Genomic DNA, 20682 nt, shown 5'->3' on the forward strand with positions numbered 1-20682 from the left:
TTTATAAAATTTTAACAATAAATGCGATAGTTATAAACAAATTAAAAAATGGGCACTTTTCTTGTTTTTTTGCAATAACTTTTTTGTTTATTAACCGATTTTAATTTAACAAGTCTCATTTTGTAGATAATTTTACTCCCTACAAGCTGTATGTGAGTCACTTTGCGCTAAAATTGATGGTTTTCCCTGCAAAGTGAAAAAACTGTTTTCCTCACTTATTTGTTTAAATAAAAAAGTTAGCTAATAAAAGTTTTTGACTCACAAGATGAGAGATGTCTTGTATTATGTTCCTTTAGACAATTTTACACTAATCTCGCGGATAGGACTTTTTCCCAGTTTCTCTTTTATTTTCGCTAATTTTCCTGGTGTAACATGGTTTGAAGCTAGTCACTGTTTCTCTCCATTTTTTTGAAAAAAATTAAATATCTCGAAAACGGTTAGGAACAGCGAAACTTCATAAAAGTCCACCTAAAATAACACGTAGAATCCAAAATTGCAATATTATACAGGGTGATCGATTTAAAATAAGCAAGTTGATGGCGACTTACGGTATAACCGGAAGTGGTACGTGGACGCCATTATTTTAATTGAGAAGGGCATGCCCGAAAACCCGGTATCCCAAATTTTCAAAATTCAAATCGAAGTAGTCTCTGAAATAATTCTAATGGGCCGTCACCGTGAAACACCCTGTATACGATGACAGTTTCTTTGCACAAAATGGAATACACAATAATATACTACTTTTTTACTACTATATTCTACTTTTTTGGGACAAATTCCTTTTAAATTACCAATGATTAAATATTCTACACTTTTTACACCTCATTTTTTTTTGCAGAGATGCAGCGACACCAGAGTATCCGACAAAAGGATATTCTTTACCTTCGCCAGGACCCTGCCGCCATCCAGCAAGGTGTCCAAAAGCGTGGTCGCCCTTCTAAGAGCATTTCAGTGGCACCGCTTCGTGGTAGTTTCCGGCTCACACCCAGCTTCCGGGAGCGAGGTTCAAGAAGCCATTGAGGTAAAAGGCTATTGACTATATACTTTAGATAGGAACTACAACGTAACAGAAATTTTATTGTTTGATATGTTCAATTGACCCTAAAAATGATAAAACCGCGGAGTGCTACTTTTTAAAGGGCTGCGTTTTTGAGAATGAATTAAAAAGGTGTTATTTTCAGTTTTTTGAGTTTTACTCGAAAACTATGAATTTTTTCTAATAATTGTCAACAGAAAAGTTGTAGTATATTGAATTTCCAATCGAAATGAGGCGTTTTGAAGTCAAAAAAAAATTATTTTTAACAAAAATATGCCCAAAAAACGAGTAAAAAACCCCGAAAAGTGCGGTTTTTTTCTTTTCGGTTTTTGGCCCACAACTTTTTTCTGAGAGGAGTTAGGTATACGCATTGCTTCACAGAAAAAAAAGTTAATGTTTTAATGTTTTTTCCTTTAGAATAAGCCTTTATAGAAGTACCTACGACTAATAGAAACCGAGATAAATTGGATCAAATTTGGCTACTTTTTGGATTTTTGGCCAATTTTTACCCTTTTTTGACGATTTTCGTCTTATAACTTTTTTCTGAGTCAATTTAGGTATATGTAATGCCATATTGAAATGAAAGCTGGTTTCAAGACCTTTAAAATGGTGCCTGGTAGTAGTTTGTACAATTAAAATCAACCGAGATATGTCAATTTAACCAACGATACTTTTTCTTATTTTTACAAATTTTTTATTAATTTCGGTATTATTTTGTCTAATAAATTCATTTTTGTGAATGTGAAAGTTAAAATAAGTTTCTAGGTGATTGGATATTATTATTTATTTATTTAAACAACAGTTAATGATACATCTTGCGTCGAGTGTACAGTGAATGTAGACAAAATGCTACGACGGCAGATCGACTTCACGCGAATGTTACTCTCTCTAAATCCATCAGGCTTTTATCGATTCAATTTCAAAACACAGTGCTCCAGGAAAACAGGGAAGTTTTGTTTGAGGTGCTGCAAATTATTTTTTTTCTTCCCAATAAAAGCACATCCTGTAATTTTAGATGTTAAAGCTACCTTGATATTAATATAATTAGGATGTAGAGAAAATCCCCTCTAGGCCCGATGTTCCAGGACGAGGATAAGGATAAGGGGTAGGATCAAACAAGGGATTAACCCGATTTGCGGGTTTACGCAGCATCTTACGAGTTATTTCCTTATGTTCCCCGAAAATATGTTGACGTTGTCTGGTGGTATGGAAATTAGTCGATCATTGCGTGGGTTCGTGTTATTATTTCGAAAAGGTTTTCTCTGGGGAAAATTTACAGATATTTCCTCCCTAAAGCATGAAATCTAAACGAATTTATCTTGATGTTTGGTTAAAAGAATATGCAAATCATTTTTCATGTACGAAAAACTCACGTTGTGACCTTCCTAATGACATGACGGGTAAAAAGAAGTGTGAAAAATTATATCGGAGGCTTCAGATCTTTTTCAATCATGCCACGTATAATAAAATACATTTATCCACGACCATGTCAAACCTAACGGTTTTTACATAATTTCCAGTGGGTTTTCCAAGAACCTGTGCAATAAAAAAGTTTGTATCCCTCTCCTCGCTTTTTTGCACGATTTCAGTTAAAAGGTGTATCATTAATAACATCAATATTTCATACATTATTAATTTTTAACAACATATAGAGGGTGTCTCAAACTGGATAGCATCAGCCTTGTGTGGGGATACAAAAAGTAAATGGGATGAGGTAAGCTCCATTTTCAATCAAAAATATATTTTTTCCCAAATATTTTTCCTGTTAAAAACTTCTCTTTTTTCTAATAAACTTTTGTTAATGAAATTTTTCTTTATTACTTCCCGTTTAAAAGTTATAAAGCAATATCGTTCTAAATTTCAAGACACATATCCAATCTTCGCCTGACTTCTTTGTCGGCTGCGTTTGTTAACATTTCGCCGTTTAACTCACTACAAGCGTTTGTAATTTTTTCTTTCAAATGATTAATACCTCGCGAAGGTATCGAGGGGAGATAAAAAATCGAGGGGTGTTAAATCGGGCGACTTTCCGGGCCACTGAAATTATTGCTGCACACTCTTGGCCTTGTGGGGTGCTGAAACCATAGGTTTCTTCTTAGCTGCAAATGCACATTCTCCAGAAGTGCAGGAAGTTCTTCTTGTAGGAAATCTAGGTAACTCACGCTGTTCAATGTATGTTCATAAAAATAAGGCCCAACTAAATGCCTACTGATGATGCCAAACCATACATTTACTCCAAAATGGCCTTGGTTTTGGACTAGAATCACAATGGGGATTTTCAATGGACCAGTAGTGTTCGATACATCTGTTTGGCAAACCATTACTGACAAACGACTTTCGTCCGTCCAAAGAACGTGCCGAAAAAGGTTCTGATCAACAATTTCTACATTTACTATAATTTGGGCTATAAAATTAAGTCTGTTTTCAATGTGACGCTCAGGCAAATACTCCAAATTATGAATTTTGTAGTTATGATACCCATTGGTTTTTAAAATTCGTTGCACGGCTAATTTATCCAAATTCACTTCCCGGCTAGGCTGCCGTATAGAATTTCGTGCATTTTGTTAGAAATACGGTAACAATCTAGCTCAGGGTTCGGCAAACTTTTAAGCCGGAAGAGCCATTTGCAATAGAAATATCAATTTTATGAATTTCAAAGAGCCACGAATTTTTATTTCTGCTTTTACATTTTATTTCAAATTTAAATCGGATAATGGAAGTTTATACGCGTCATTATGTGTACTCATGTGCTGCTTGTCTGTCCGCTTTAACTTTTAATCTTTAGAGGAACTTGAAAGAGCCGCATGCGGCTCGCGAACCGCGGGGTTTGCCGACCCCTGAGCTAGTACCATGCGAAACATCGCCATAATTTTAAAAATGTTGTCACCGCCGTTCTTGGGGGTGAAAATTCGAAATATTTAGAATTATTCAAATTTCGTGGCTGAAAACGTACATAGGTATTGTATTTTCGAAACCGAGTGAGTTGCGCGAAATTAAGTGAGTACAGGATATAGCTAGTACCATGCGAAACATCGCCATAATTTTAAAAATGTTGCCACCGCCGTTCTTGGGGGTGAAAATTCGAAATATTTAGAATTATTCTAATTTCATGGCTGAAAACGTACATAGGTATTGTATTTTCAAAACCGAGTGACTTGCGCCAAACTAAATCTGTACAGAACATAGCTGGTACCATGCGAAACATCGCCATAATTTTAAAAATGTTGTCACTGCCGTTCTTGGGGGTGAAAATTCGAAATATTTAGAATTATTCAAATTTCTTGGCTGAAAACGTACATAGGTATTGTACTTTTGAAACCGAGTGAGTTCCGTGAAACTAAATCTGTACAGGACATAACTAGTACAGGGGTCGGCAAACTTTTAAGCCGGAAGAGCCATCTGCAATAGAAATATAAATTTCATGAATTTCAAAGAGCCATACATTTTTATTTCCGCTTTTAACATTTTATTTCAAATTTAAATCGGATACGGAAGTTTATATGCGTCTTTATGTGTACTCATGTGCTGCTTGTCTGTCCGCTTTAACTTTTAGTTTTTAGAGGAACTTGAAGAGCCGCATGCGGATCGTCGACCCCTGATCTAGCTGTATTAACATTGTTTCTTACCATTCGGTCAATTATTTGATTTTTCCGAACAGAAAATGCGTCTTCATTTCGTCGCAAGGTCGCCCCCAATCTTGTAAAGATTCTATGATCAGGAATGAGGCGCTCCTTGAATTTGTTTGTGGCTCGCCGTAAATTAGCATATCAACTTTTTCTGAATGAGAAAACATTTTACGTTCGACGTTCGTATTAAGTAATGACAAGTATTTTGTAATATTTATGCACTTTAAACAACGAACATTCAATTATTTTCCAACGACTACTTGATCCTTCCACCGCTAATGTGATTTTTAGATGGTATTTCTTTTGAGACTCTAGGGCGATATTGCTTATAACTTCTAATCGGGAAGTAATACAAAAAAATTTCTCTAATAAAAGTTTATTAGAAAAAAGAGAACATTTTAACCGGTAAAAAATTTTTGCATGTTTCTGGAAAAATTATAATTGATGACGTCATTAGTCGTTCCTGTCAAATCCCAAATATAATACTTTCGATTGAAAATGGAGCTTAGCTCATCCCATTTAACACCACGTGTCCCAAATTTTGTTTAAATTTTTTGTTTGTATCCAAGTAAGCCCATTGAGTTTGAGACAACTTGTACAGGGTGGGCAAATAAGCGAGGTAAGCGGATCTATCTCAGAAACTAATGATCGTAGAGAGCTACGGTAAAAAATTTTATAGGTAAAGTGGGCAAGGGAAAATGCTGGAAATTATTTTCAAGTTTCCAAGATGGCCGCCAGTGGGCGTTTCCACCATCTTGAATTACATAAAGTTACGNAAAGTAGCCTCATGTTTTGAAATGCTGTTTTTATATTGTTTACTTATAAGAGAAATGGACCGAGAAATTGAAGCGGCATAGACAAAGACGGATTGTCGGGGATTAAATTTTAGCTACCTGCTACAATTTAGTACAGTCCGATCGCACAAAGTTTTGTTAAAAGTAGACCTCATCTATACCGAAAATGCATATTATAAAAATATTGAATATAAGCAACAGTACTACATTTATTTACGATTTGCATACCTAATGAGCTTTTATTACTCTCTTTCATTTCTAATCAGACTGTAGCTGCCCCCAACAAACTATTTAATGTACGAAAGGATGAGAAAATGAGGAAGAAATCATGCAAACATATTTTATAGAACATCTGTTTTTGACAAATTATCAGATTGCTCTTGGACAAATCCAGCTTCTGTAGCCATATAATGTACCGTTTTTAAAATAATTAACAATATTGTGTTAAGTAAAGGTAAATAATATAAAATCTATCCGACATACGTAGTTTGCATAAACACAAATGAGTAAGAGTGAGACAGACTACAGAACACTACTCTACACGACTCGTTTAATTAATACCGATACCGGATCGTGACGTAAGAGTCAGCCGTCTTTGTTTAAGACTGCGTTTTAGTGCACAGAGAATTATTTTGAATTTATGTATTTTTTATAGGAAAACTATTAATTAAAAGTTTATGTGGCAATTGACTTTTTACGATGAAAGGAATTTAATAAGAAAAGAAAAAAAATATGAAACTTCCCCTACCGATGATGCCACACCATACATTTACTCCAAAATGGCCTTGGTTTTGGACTGGATTTACAATGTGGGGATTTTCAATGGACCAGTAGTGTTCGTTGCGTCTGTTTGGCAAACCTTTACTGACAAACGACTTTCGTCCGTCCAAAGAACGCGCCGAAAAAGGTTCTGATCAACAGTTTCTACGTTTACTATAATTTGAGATATAAAATTAAGTCTGTTTTCAATGTGACAGTCAGGCAAACACTCCAAATTGTGAATTTTGTATTCAAGATATTCATTGGTTTTTAAAATTCGTTGAATGGCTGATTTATCCAAATTCAATTCCCGGCTAGCCTGCCGTATAGAATTTCGTGGATTTTGTTCGAAATACTGTAACAGTCTAGCTGTATTAACATTGTTTCTTACCCTTCGGTCAATTATTTGATTTTTCCGAACAGAAAATGCATCTTCATTTCGTCGCAAGGTCGCCCCCAATCTTGTAAAGGTTCTATGATCAGGAATGAGGAGCTCTGGATACCTTTGTCGATATAACTCAACAACTCTCCTTGAATTTGTTTGTGACTCGCCGTAAATTAGCAACATATCAACCTTTTCTGAATGAGAAAACATTTTGTAAGCATAAAAGTTATACCTTTGACGTTCGTATTGAGTAATGACAAGTATTTTGTGACATTTATGCACTTTAAACAACGAACATTCAATTATTTTCCAACGACTACTTTATCTTTCCACCGCTAATGTGATTTTTATGTGGTATTTATTTTGAGACTCCTAAGGACGATATTACTTATAACTTCTAATCGGGAAGTGATACAGAAAAATTTCTCTAATAAAAGTTTATTAGTACAAAGAGAGCTTTTTAATAGGAAAATTTGGTAATGTTTCTGGAAAAATATAATTGATGACGTCATTAGTCGTTTCTGTCAAATCCCAAACATAATAGTTTCGATTGAAAATGGAGCTTACCTCATCCCATTTAACACCACGTGTCCCAAATTTTATTTAAATTTTTTGTATCTCAGTAGGCCCATACTATCGAGTTTGAAACCGCCTGTACATCTACACGGAGAAATAGTTTTCTTATTTTATACCACATTTTATAGTTACAGATTTATTGTCATTTGTACTTAGGGTAAATAAAATTCTCCGCACAATTTGACTTTTTCTAAGTCGTATAATTTAAATTTCTCGGTTTGATAGCATCATCAGTGGTTCCCTCTGGTGACTCGAATGTTAATAATTTTCTGTTGAACAGATAAGCTTTACTACCGACTGACGCAACGCCCTCTAACGATTCATATTATGTTTGTTTATTATTAATTTTATAATCGTTATTTCCATGGTGACCTTGTATGCGCTTCCTATCTTTCTTCTACGTCTCTGACAAATTCCAAAGGCATTAAATCCAGAGGTAGCCTTTAGCAATGTCACCGTGTGCTATAATCTGATATTTTTATTCCAAATCATACAGTAGGCGCCTAAAGTATGGAATAAATTCAGTAAAATCGAAACAAATTTTTTTTGGGAAAAATCCTCGAACAGGTCGATTTTTAATTTAAAAAATACATATTTTAGCATAAAAGGCGATTTTCAACCGTCATTTGTTTTCGAGTAATGACGTCATCGACATTTTTTTTAAATAGCAACCCCCTATTTTTTTTCTTGATTCTGAAAGATCGTTTCATTGTCGATCCGACAGTATTAAAATGTTGCCATCTTACATAGGAAAGTTTTCGAGTAAATGACGATTGAATGTTAGAAAACCCAAATCAATTAAAATAAAGCAAAAACGTTATCAAATTTAGTTTTTCGAAATGCCTGAAGTTTTTTATGGATCACGTAGGTGTAAATCTTTACAAAGTGTCACTGTCATACCGACTTTCTAAGTATTGTAAGCGATATAAAAATTATTGTTGAATTTAAAGTATTATGGCACATTTAACTGTCACACAAAGAATTGAAATTTTAATTCTTATCGGATGCGGGGATAAGACTAGAACGCAGCAGGAAGTTTGCGATTTATTTAATGAAAAACATCCAGATCGCCGTATCAGCCAATCAACAGTCAGTAAGATAGAATCTAAATTTAGAGAAACTGGCAATGTTGTAGATATTCCAAAACCTGGACGTCCAAGCGTTAGTGAAGATCACAAACAGAACATTTTGATAAGTATGGTAGATAATCCTCATAATACTTCACGATTGGTTGCATTAAACAATGAAATTAGTCAGACCACAGTGCTACGTATCCTGAGGCAGGAAAAATATCATCCCTACAAAATTCAACTTGTGCAGGAACTCAATGAAGACGATCCCGACCGCCGCTTACACTTTTGTGAAATTATGATGGATTTATGACAAGTAAATAGAGATTTACACCGGCAAATACTTTTTTCAGACGAGACCACGTTTTGTTTCAATGGTACAGTGAACCGTCGAACTTGTAGGTATTGGAATCGGGAAAATCCTCATTGGATGGCAGAGACACATACCCAACACCCACAGAAATTAAATGTATGGACTGGAATAGTTGACAACAAAATAGTAGGGCCTTTCTTCTTTGAAGGAACCCTTACAGGAGAAAGATATTTAGTTTTTACAAAATGACCATGTTCCAGCGCTTGCAGTAATTTTTCCTAACGATAATGACTCTGACATTCCTGATGACACCATATGGTTTGAGCAAGACGGTGCACCTCCGCACTATGCACGCTCTGTTCGAGATTTTCTGGACAATTGCTTTCCTAGGAGGTGGATCGGCAGACGAGGACCGATGGAATGGCCCGCGAGATCCCCAGATCTTACACCTCTGGACTATTTCTTATGCGGCTACTTAAAGTCCAAAGTGTATGTTAATAGACCACATAATTGTAGAACTCCAAAATTGTATTATAGATGAAATACACAGTTACCCCAGAAATAATTCATAATATGCAAGAAGAATTTCTACATAGACTTGCGTATTGTCAAGAAGTCGGTGGATGGCAATTCGAACACTTAATTTAGGTAGAAAACTTAATGAATTGTGTTTACTTGACATAGGAATTGTTAGTTTTTTAATGAATAAAATTTACGTTTTCTAACATTCAATCGTCATTTACTCGAAAACTTTCCTATGTAAGATGGCAACATTTTAATACTGTCGGATCGACAATGAAACGATGTTTCAGAGTCAAGAAAAAAAATAGGGGGTTGCTATTTAAAAAAAATGACGATGACGTTATTACTCGAAAACAAATGACGGTTGAAAATCATCTTTTATGCTAAAATATGTATTTTTTTAATTAAAAATCGACCGGTTCGAGGATTTTTCCCAAAAAAAATTTGTTTCATTTTTACTGAATTTATTCCATACTTTAGGCGCGTACTGTATATTCCAAATATCCGATTTTCTTTGACGGAAAATACTTTGATGTTTTCAAGAAGCACACTAATTCCATTCAGCTGTCTTATTGACTTATGACGTATTTCACAATTCTCTCGTTTCTAACAGAACTCGACAGCTTGGAGGTACATTTAAAGCAAGAGCTTTACAGTCTTCCATTCAAACCTACACCTACTTTGATTTCGCTGCTATTCTTGTCCAAAATCGAATTGTTTGGATTGATCAGGCTGGTAAACGAAACGGCTAAGTAATCCTTGAGAGGTGGGCGATTAAAACTTTATGCGGGCAATTTTGGAACCTTGAAAATATGTAGCGGGCCAGTACAGAACAGATAATTGAATACGAAGCTTCAGTATCAAATAAACTAATAGGGGCACTGATCTTAGTAATCAGTAGTTCCAAAAAATAAGGTGAATTAGCATACATTTATTTGTTGTAGGTTGGTAGTACTGTCGTTGATATTTATGTAGAGTTTCAAGCTTAAATATTCAATTGCTACAGGGCTACTCGTGTTTTTGTAAGGATCAAACTTATGTGTTAATTTTTATAGAGACAGCCCTTTGGTGTAAAAATTATCTTTTATTCGAAATATTTGAAATTATTCAATTTTCGTGGCTGAAAACATACATAGGTATTGAATATTCGTAACCCAGAGAGTTGCACTAACCAAATTTGGACAGGACATAGCTACTACAATGCGAAACGTCGCCCCTATTAAAAATGCTGTCACCGCCGTTCTTGATGGTGAAAATTTTGTAACTAGGCGTAACATTTGAGAGGCTCAGCTGATATTTTTAATTATATTTCTTTTATCTTCGACTTTTTGATATTTTTGATATCAAAATTGGAAACTTCAGAGTATTCTAAATTAAAGAGGTCCTCTTGTCTTGGGTGGCTAGGGTGTACTAAATACGAGAAAAATCTATTTGAAATGTTTGTGTTTTTTGCACGATAATTGCAAAATGACAAATTCTTTGATAATATTTAGCAGTTGGCTTTTAAATTCTAACTTTTTTATAGAATTTTACTTAATGTTGATATTCTGCGCATTCATAACAACTGCACAAAGTCAGCATTTTATAATCCCTATTCAGGCTGTTTCTAAATAAAGTAGCAAAAATGATACCAGTGAATGTAGAGACAAAAATAATAGGATTAAAGTAAAAATACCTTATATGAAAGTTGCATACCCTCTTGAAGGAGGGGATTGAAATTCAGATTTTAATTTTTTTCTTTAACATGAGGAATGCTAGAGACACGAAACTTGGTATGAGCATCCTACTAATAAAGAGACAACTTTTCAATATTTGTTCGATCATTGGCGTATTTTATAAAGGAGTGAAACAGTCAACCCCATTGCAATATTTTATTAGTAATTCTTTATAAGAAGCCAATTATTTCTTTAAAAATATTTTTTGGGAAGACTGATTTATTGCGCAACTTTTTTACATCTTGTAATTTTTCTATAAAATTGATAGTTTTCTAGTAAAAAACTTAGATGCGTCATCGTTTACTAAAGGGATAATTGCCAAAATTTGTAAAAATAAAGTAGGCGTAGTAGTTTTATTTGTAATTTTGTTTTTTATGGGGTTTTTAAACCTGAATGGCCCGTAACTGCCCCCGATTGCCCTATATTCCGGTTAAAAACTTTACGTTTCTCTTTAAAAGTCGTCGTATAAATAGAGGAAGTAATCTCCTAAACGATTTAGTAATGAAACATGTAATTTTAAACGCAAAAAACGTACCGAACTTTTTTTTTTACAACTTTGTGGACAGTTTTTGTAACGAGAAAAGCTAATCATACTAAACGAACTTCAAAGGCATTGGAAACCCGATAGCTTAGTTCTGCCAGTACGTGAAAGGGTAAAGCTCAATGCTCATTTATTTGTGTAACATATAATGAAGTAATACCTTGACTGAATTCTTGTTATTTATATCTTTTAGGAGCTTTCAATTATACATGGTCTGACAGTCACAGATACCAAACAGTATTCCGATTACATCCCAGAGTACATCGAACAGATGGAGAACATTGTAGCAGATACATATCAGAAGACCAGGGGTGAGTAGAACTATTAGATCGGCTTGAATTTTATTAGAAATATCTTCTATCTAACAAAATAGATGATGTAAATATGAATGCTTGAAAAGTTGCTTGAGATATAGAAACAAGTAGACGCTTTTCCGCGAGCTTTTCTATGTTTGTACCCTAGAGTGTGTAGCTGAGAATTTTCGGTAGATCCATAATAAACCTAATAAATAATAACAATTAATAACATAATAAACTGAAAAGTGGCAGTAATAAAAAGTCTACTAATTTATAATAAACTTATTTATTTATATATTTATTAAAGAAAGTTTAACACCCTGTAACTTTCTTGCGACATTTCTCGTTTAAGCAAGTTTGGTTAAATCGACACCATTCGGGTTCTGGATTATACCCTTGAAGTATGTAACATTCATTAGATGACACCCTATAACAACCAGGTCAACATTATTTGCTACACTTATTGCGTCCGAAGGTACACACAATGTACAAATGATAAATGAAAATTGCAAATAGGCAATACGTCTTAGTAAGCTGCGGAAAACAGTGTGAGACATTTGCTTTATTTGACAGTCAAATCTTTCTTTTGTCTCGCACCCTTCATTTATCATTTTTTTGAGAGATATAAATAATGAACCCATTTGAGCATGTACCGCCTCTAAAATTATTATGTCCATACAATCTCCGATAAATTTCAACGAAATGAATTTAATCCTGCTAATGATGGGCTATAAATACAAGATTTTACTGTTTCCCGGCGAAGATAAAACATATTCAACGTTCCATGTTTTACAAGAGACTTTATTCGGCAATTTTGCTCTGCAGAGAGACATGCTTTATACGGGAATTTTATTGTGTGGCGTCAGTTTCCTGTTACCACCTTCACATATTACCCATATGTTTTCATGTGACAGAGGAACTGACTTTTTTCCAAACATCAGAACAGAAGTGAAAAATGTTACATTTTAATAAAGAAATCTGACAATACAATATTAAAATTTAATTTACAATATATTTGAAACAAAATCAATAGCCTATCGCGTCTGAACTCTTCTTCAATAAGTAATTATCGACTGTCACCTTGCGAGAAATAATTGTGATCGAGACACCGTAAAAAGACAAAGAGTGGAGATGGAAAGGGTCGATAAATGCGAAGAAAGTAATTTTCCACAATAAGGATGGAAAAATATACATATATAGAACTCAAAGTGAATTGTTTTGTGTTAGGTTTTACAAACATCTCTAAATTCAATGAATAATTTCAATGTGATCACTTTTAAAAGAGTGCCTTGTGTTATTTTCAATTATTTTCATGTTGTTTCTTGAATTACCGAGTCTTCTTTTTAGGAGCTATTCACCTAGAAAATAAAACAAATTTACAGAACTTTTGACACATTGGTTATAGTTTTACAGAAGTCAGTTGAACATGTATAAAAATGCCTAGCAATAAAAATTAATGAGTTCCATAGACGTCCCTAAAAAATGTTTCTGCTAAAGGTAAAAAATAATAATTTGTAATTAAAAATAATCAACAATAAAATAATTCCGCATTGCTGCACTATCAACAACTGAAATTTATGGTCGGTCGCTCAGTGCGGCTGTGTTTGTGCGCCGTTTGCCCGCGCATTCTTCTACTGGACGTATACAGGCGAGTCAAATATTACACAATAAGTCCTGAATTGCAAAAACATTGTTGTTAAAATGAAAATTTTGCGAAACGGCTCTAGGATATGATTGTTGAAAATGATTACTTTTGATTAAAATATATGCACACAAATTCCATGATCCAGTGGAATTCCCTTGCAACAACATGTTTTATTAAACTCCACAAACTTTCTTCAACAAAACCGTCTATTCGTACTTTTCGGCATCGTCTAACTTAAAACCACCGCCGCCTGGGACTGAAGCTCGACACATCCAGTCCTTTCGTTGTTGCAGAGCCACCCTTGACCCAAATGTAAATCGCGATATGGGTCGCAGCCATTAAATATAAATCTGTCTAAACAACTATGAGGTGCAGGCGCCCGTTGGAATTGCTCTACATTGTTCAGTAATTCAGTTACGTTCAAGGAGGATGGAGTAAATGCGATTTTACTGCAATAAAGTGGCTAATCTATAAGACAGATTGGTCTAGCGGCGTAATATGTTGTAGAACTCGAACGTATGCTTTGAAGTTTAAGGGTTTTAAACTACGAATAGTTAAAAATAAGTAAAAGGAATCGAATAAATATTATAACGGCACCATTGACCTTGTAAACTATTCGAGTGCACGACCTATGTTCTGCCAATACAGGCCGTTGTCGCACAGACGTGTGCGAGAAAGAGAGAGCTAGTGCGGGCAAAAGTCTAGGGTACAAACTGAATTGAATTCGATTTTTCTTCATTTACAGTCTGTTTGGAAATGAAAGAGAGTAATAAAACCCCGAGATAAGAACCGGCCATGGGCGTGCTAATATTTAGTTCCAGGTAATTATCGAGTAGCACTAATGCTAACAGGTAATGGGTATACATTAGTATATTTTACTGGATACATCATAGATTTCTTCAAAAATGTCATTCGCAGAAAAGTACACTCATTTTATTTTAAAAAATAAATACCAACGCTAAACAAAATTTTAAGTGAACTTTCAGAGGACAACGATTTGCCAAAAATCAGTAGAAGCAAATTATGGGCCGTCTTACGAGAGTTGAATTTTTGCTGGGAAAAGCAGAACAGGAAGTCAGTTCTTATCGATAAAGATGAAATTATTTGTTGGCGAAGATCCTACTTAAGATCAATTAGAAAATTCCGTGACGAAGGGAGGAATATTTATTATCTAGACGAAACTTGGGTCAACGAGGGATATACTGTAACAAAAGTATGGCAAGATAAAAATGTAAAAAGTTTTCGACAAGCATTTTTGGATGGACTTTCAACAGGGTTCAAGGCACCTTCAGGTAAAGGGCGAAGATTAATAGTGACACATATAGGTAGTGCCAGTGGTTTTGTAGATGGCGGTTTACTTTTATTTGAATCTAAAAATACAGGTGACTATCACGAAGACATGAACGCAGATGTTTTCGAAGAGTATTTTACACAGATGTTGGATCTTATTCCTCCGGGGTCTGTAATTGTCATGGATAATGCCAGTTACCATTCACGGCAGACCGAGCGGACGCCTACGACTGCTTGGAGGAAAGCCGATATAATTCAATGGTTATCCGGAAAAAACATTTCTTTTGAAACAAATATGGTGAAAAAGGAACTTTTGACACTTGTCAATCTTAATAAAGATCAGAAAAAATATGTTATCGATGAAATGGCAACAAATCGCCAAATAACGGTACTACGGTTACCACCTTATCACTGTGAACTTAACCCAATCGAATTAGTCTGGGCGCAGGTAAAAGGAGATGTAGCGCGAAATAATACGACGTTTAAATTAAGTGACGTGAAAATTTTGTTAAAAAATTCCTTGGAACGAGTAACTGCAGATAACTGGCAAAGATGTATACATCATGTACAAAAAGAAGAGGAGAAAATGTGGGAACTCGATAATTTAATTGACGTTACTGTGGAACCTATCGTTATCAATCTAGGAGACGAAGATAATTCATCAGAATATTCAGAGGATGAATTTTAATATACCTACTTTTTTATTTTCTTTATTGTACATTTATACAACACTACATTTACTCACCATAATTTGAATTTTCAAAATACATATATTTTTGTGTGGAATAAAAGTCTATTCATTAAATTTAAATAAATATTTTGATAATAATATTGAATAATTTTATTTGAATTACTAAAAACCCTCTTAACCCGGTTATGATGCTTAAAGTAGCCTCATGTTTTGAAATGCTGTTTTTATATTGTTTACTTATAAGAGAAATGGACCGAGAAATTGAAGCGGCATAGACAAAGACGGATTGTCGGGGATTAAATTTTAGCTACCTGCTACAATTTAGTACAGTCCGATCGCACAAAGTTTTTTTAAAAGTACACCTCATCTATACCGAAAATGCATAATATAAAAATATTGAATATAAGCACCAGTACTACATTTATTTGCGATTTGCATACCTAATGAGCTTTTATTACTCTCTTTCATTTCTAAACAGACTACAACAATAAATATTGTTGTCCTCCTCTCCATGCAAGTTCGACAGCAGCAATATGATAATATTTACACTGCCAACACAGCAACAGTTTTCATTGTTCAATCTTGATGTTCATCATGTGTAGATTTCAATTTTTTATTGCTATAGGCGGCATTGCTGTTTTTTCCGTATTGTTCCACATACGAGTAGTGTTTACAATGTGCTCTTTCCATTCATGTTTCCATTTATTTTCTTCATATTATAAACTCTATCAATTAAAATTACTGCAAGCCCTTCTAGGATAGCTTTTTCAAGTGGTGCATATTTTCTTGCTTGGAAAACTGGACAAATTCAAGCCATATCGATTCTCATTATTTTCAGACAAAAGTATAAAACATAAATATGAATGTATCATCATAAAGATTCATACACAAACGCTTACAAAAATTTAATTTTAGAGCTTGTACTTATAAGTTCGTTGTATTTTTGGTTTTGCCCTTACTAGCTTCATCTCTCTTACACATATCAGGGCGACTGACTTCTCTCTCTGGCTCAGCTCACAGTTTTACAACGTCTATGATGGCACCTATATCTCTCGGCGTCGTAATGTGTCTCAATCTCGAAATTTTTATTAGAGAAATTTTTCTGTATTACTTTCCGTTTAAAAGTTATCAGTAACATTGTCCCAAAGAGTCACAAAAGAAATACCACCTAAAAATCACATTAGCGGTNTATCTCTCGGCGTCGTAATGTGTCTCAATCTCGAAATTTTTATTAGAGAAATTTTTCTGTATTACTTTCCGTTTAAAAATTTATCAGTAACATTGTCCTAAAGAGTCACAAAAGAAGTACCACCTAAAAATCACATTAACGGTGGAAGGATCAAGTAGTCGTTGGAAAATAATTGAATGTTCGTTGTTTAAAGTCCATAAATGTCATTAAGAATAAATAAAAGGATTAAACTCGATCATTCTTTAAAACAGTTAAACAAAAGTGATGATAACAATAATTAAACTTAAAAAATTAGCAAACGCTTTCATACTATTCATATTACAATCTATTCTCTATATGACCTCTCATTTTAAGACACATATCCAATCTTCGCCTGACTTCTTTGTGGGTTGCGTTTATTAACATTTCGCCGTTTAACTCATTACAAGCGTTTGTGATTTTTTCTTTCAAATGATTAATATCTCGCGAAGGTGTTTTGTAAACCTTATTTTTTAAAACCCTCCATAAAAAAAATCGAGGGGTGTTAGATCTGGTGACTTTCCGGGCCACAGAATAAGTCCATTAAGCCCAATCCATTTTTCTGGGAAAGTGTTATCTAAATATTGCTGCACAATCCTGGCCTTGTGGGGTGGAGCCCCGTCGTGCTGAAGCCATAGGTTTCTCCTTAGCTGTAAAGGCACATTCTCCAGAAGTACAAGAAGTTCTTCTTGTAGGAAATTTAGTTAACTCACGCTGTTCAATGTATGTCCATAAAAATAAGGCCCAATTAAATGCCTACTGATGATGCCGCACCATACGTTTACTCCATAATGGCCTTGGTATTGGACTAGATTTGCAGTGTGGGAATTTTCAATGGACCAGTAGTGTTTGTTGCGCCTGTTTGGCAAATCATTACTGACAAACCGACTTTCGTCCGTCCAAAGGACGTGCCGAAAAAGGTTATGATCATAGAAAATATAGTACTAACGTAGAATGAAATGTCCCTAATATTGCCAATAAACCGCGAAACAGCGCCACGTAATGTTTTGTAAGCTTACTTACTTACTTAGCTCCTAATGAGTAGGCAACACTTTATACTTTGTGAACTGATTACAGGGCCATCTATCGTATGCAAACGACTTCTCACTTATATCCTCTATATATTATTTAAAAAATTTTAAAAGTCAACCCTTATACAAATAGGAATAGTCAAGTGTCAATACTTTTGAGAACAGATTATTTAGTTAAACAGAAAATGTAGCGAAAAACTAATATTCAGTACTTTTCTAATTCACTTCTGCTTTGATAACGAAACTAGAGGTTTCAGAAACGTCATAGTGTTATTGTGATGTGTATTTGTTTTTCCAGTGCGTAACCAGACTTATACATGTAGATGTATGTCTCTGGCATCTCACTATTAGGCAAAAGTTTTCAGTATTGACACTTGACTGTCCCTATCGGTACAAGGGTTTATTTTTCCAGTTTTTTTTTCTTCAAACTATGGCAAAATATCCAAATTATAACATTTATAATGCCACAAATAAATACAGACAATTTCTTATTTATTATTTTATTATATTATAGTATTTTTCAAATTTTGACATTTGCCAAGATATACTTAGTAAATGGTTTCGATAAGGAAATAAAACATTTTTTAATAATTTTAAGTTTATTTTGTATCTACAAGAAATCCTAATTGATTTATACAGAATGTTGTTATGCATGTACTATTAAAACAATTTCTTGTTATGTATTTAATTGTAGGTAAAAACGACAACGATTTAATTCATTTGCTTCATAAACTTGATAAGTTGGTAAGTAAGCTGTAAAAATATAAAAATTATGCATGAACTGTTATAATAATCTCACGGAGATAGGTATACACCTAACCGAATATTTGTACAATATTGGGTTAAATTCAATAGTTCATATAGTTTGGAACTTTCAAACCTTAATATTAACAGTATATTTTCTATGTCTCAAACTGAATAAAGAAACCAATTCACCACCATTAAAAATTTTGTAAGCATCTAAGTATCAAAGGTTTTATAAAATATTAGTTGGAGTTTATCATCATACACATAATTATTTTTATCTATATTTAACTTAAATAATATGTAATTTCAAACATGCACATTTTATGTGGACTGTTTCTAATCGATTAATACAGGTAACATGAGTATGAGTGTTCCACATAATGTTGGTAAAGATATAGGTTTGGTTTTTAATAAAATATAACTTAAAACTTACACATCGTATTCCCAGTATAATATAATAACAAATAGAAAACTCTTAAGCACTAAATAATTATAAACACAATTCTTGCAATACTATAATTTACAATTTTCAGAGGATAACCTAAGAAACCAAAGACAGATTTATATTCTGTGCCAAAGGTAACGAAAGCCAAACTTCAAATACGTGCAAAATCCAAACTGCATTACCAACCAACCCAAAATGACAGGGTTAGCATTCTCTGCGCCATCTTTTATTTTGGAAGCTAACTAACATGTGACGCCGCCATGACAGTTTCATTATTCATATGTTAGATTTCATTCTACGTTAGTACTATATTTTCTATGGTTATGATCAACAGTTTCTACATTCACTACAATTTGAGCATTAAAATAAAGTCTGTTTTCAATGTGACGCTCAGGCAAATACTCCAAATTATGAATTTTGTAGTCATGATACCTATTGGTCTTTAAAATCCGTTTAACGGCTGATTTATCCAAATTCAATTCCCGGCTAGCCTGTCGCACAGAATTTCATGGATTTTATTCGAAATACTTTAACAGTCTAGCTGTATTAACATTGTTTCTTACCCTTCGGTCGATTATTTGATTTTTCCGAACAGAAAATGCATCTTCATTTCGTCGCAAGGTCGCCTCCAATCTTGTAAAGGTTCTATGATCAGGAATGAGGCGCTCTGGATACCTTTCTCGATATAACTCTACATCATTTTCTAACCCTTAGCTTGCTAAGTTTGAGAAATTACCAAGAACTCAAATGTATCTTGTTTCACTGGTTTTTATACGTTTTATACCCATTCCCTTTTACTAATTTCCATGTTCATTTGCCCTGTAGCATCCAATCAATTACCCCAAAGCCGAAGATCGATTAAGGAAGCGCTTGTGCTAATATTAACGCAAATTCCCGCCCACCCGCTGCCAACCACCTTCAGATTTAAAGTTCGGTGTCGTTTCGCATCGCTTCTTCTTCAGTCAAGTGCTTGACTTAATAATAACCTTTTGTTGCAGTTTACGTGTTCGTTGGGGAGCACATAGCGCTGATCGACTTCATAAAATGCCTGCAGAAGCGGAAGCTGCTCGATACCGGCGACTACGTGGTGATATCAGTGGACGATGAGATCTACGACCCCAACAGGAGGATTAAGATCATCAGGAGAGGTGAATAATGTACGGGGTGTTTCACAGGATGTGTAATCCATCATGGGGCTCACTAAAAGCTGTCCCTAATGTCTAATAAATACGGTGTTCCTATAAGAGTGGTACATCGTATTTCTTATAATTTACAAGAAACAGATAAAAACTCGCCTGAATATTGCACAAATATGCACTGATTCCTTGGCGATATTATTTATCGTGCAGGGNCGGTGTTCCTATAAGAGTGGTACATCGTATTTCTTATAATTTACAAGAAACAGATAAAAACTCGCCTGAATATTGCACAAATATGCACTGATTCCTTGGCGATATTATCTATCGTCCAGGGTCAGTAAATAAAAGAAAATTTGCCGCGTATAGCTAACCAGATAAGAAATAATAGGCCAGGAAATAAGCTGCGAGCTGCGATATGGCCTTTCGCGACTTTTTGTTTCGGCAAGCTGAATTTATCACTACAGATGCTAAATATTATGCACAATAACATATTAGTTTCCACAGTCATAAAAATGGGGGGAAGATTGTTTACAGGGTGGTTAATTGTATAATTTTTACGTAAATTCACGTTTTTCGCTTATCACTTTTTCCGTTCATTTCCACGAGAAAACAGTCAAGTATTTTTTTTTCGTCTTCAAAAGACCTACGAAACTAGCTCTCGAGCGTTAAAAAATATTGATTAGATCAAAAGTTATAAACAAAAGAAGTTTATTTATGACTTTTGAGTTAAACATTTATAAACTGCGTTATTATTACCAGAACGTTTTGGCATCGCATCCTCTCATTCCTCATCACTGTCTAATAACTCACACGAAATCTGGAATCGGTAAGTTGAATAGTTTACAAGTTATGGC

General features: G+C 34.3%; 1 protein-coding gene across 1 annotated transcript in view; it reads left to right on the forward strand.

Annotated features, from left to right (window-relative positions):
* The window catches only part of LOC108908795 (guanylate cyclase 32E), a 95967-nt gene that overhangs the window by 50201 nt on the left and 25084 nt on the right, over positions 1-20682 (forward strand). Inside the window, exons 3-5 of the mRNA XM_023456576.1 lie at positions 839-1021; positions 11531-11648; positions 19688-19837. Coding sequence (XP_023312344.1) covers positions 839-1021; positions 11531-11648; positions 19688-19837 — 451 coding nt within the window. The remainder of the gene's footprint in view (positions 1-838; positions 1022-11530; positions 11649-19687; positions 19838-20682) is intronic.

The sequence above is a fragment of the Anoplophora glabripennis genome, unplaced genomic scaffold, assembly GCF_000390285.2.
Source record: "Anoplophora glabripennis isolate ALB-LARVAE unplaced genomic scaffold, Agla_2.0 scaffold644, whole genome shotgun sequence".
Taxonomy (NCBI): Eukaryota; Metazoa; Arthropoda; class Insecta; order Coleoptera; family Cerambycidae; genus Anoplophora; species Anoplophora glabripennis.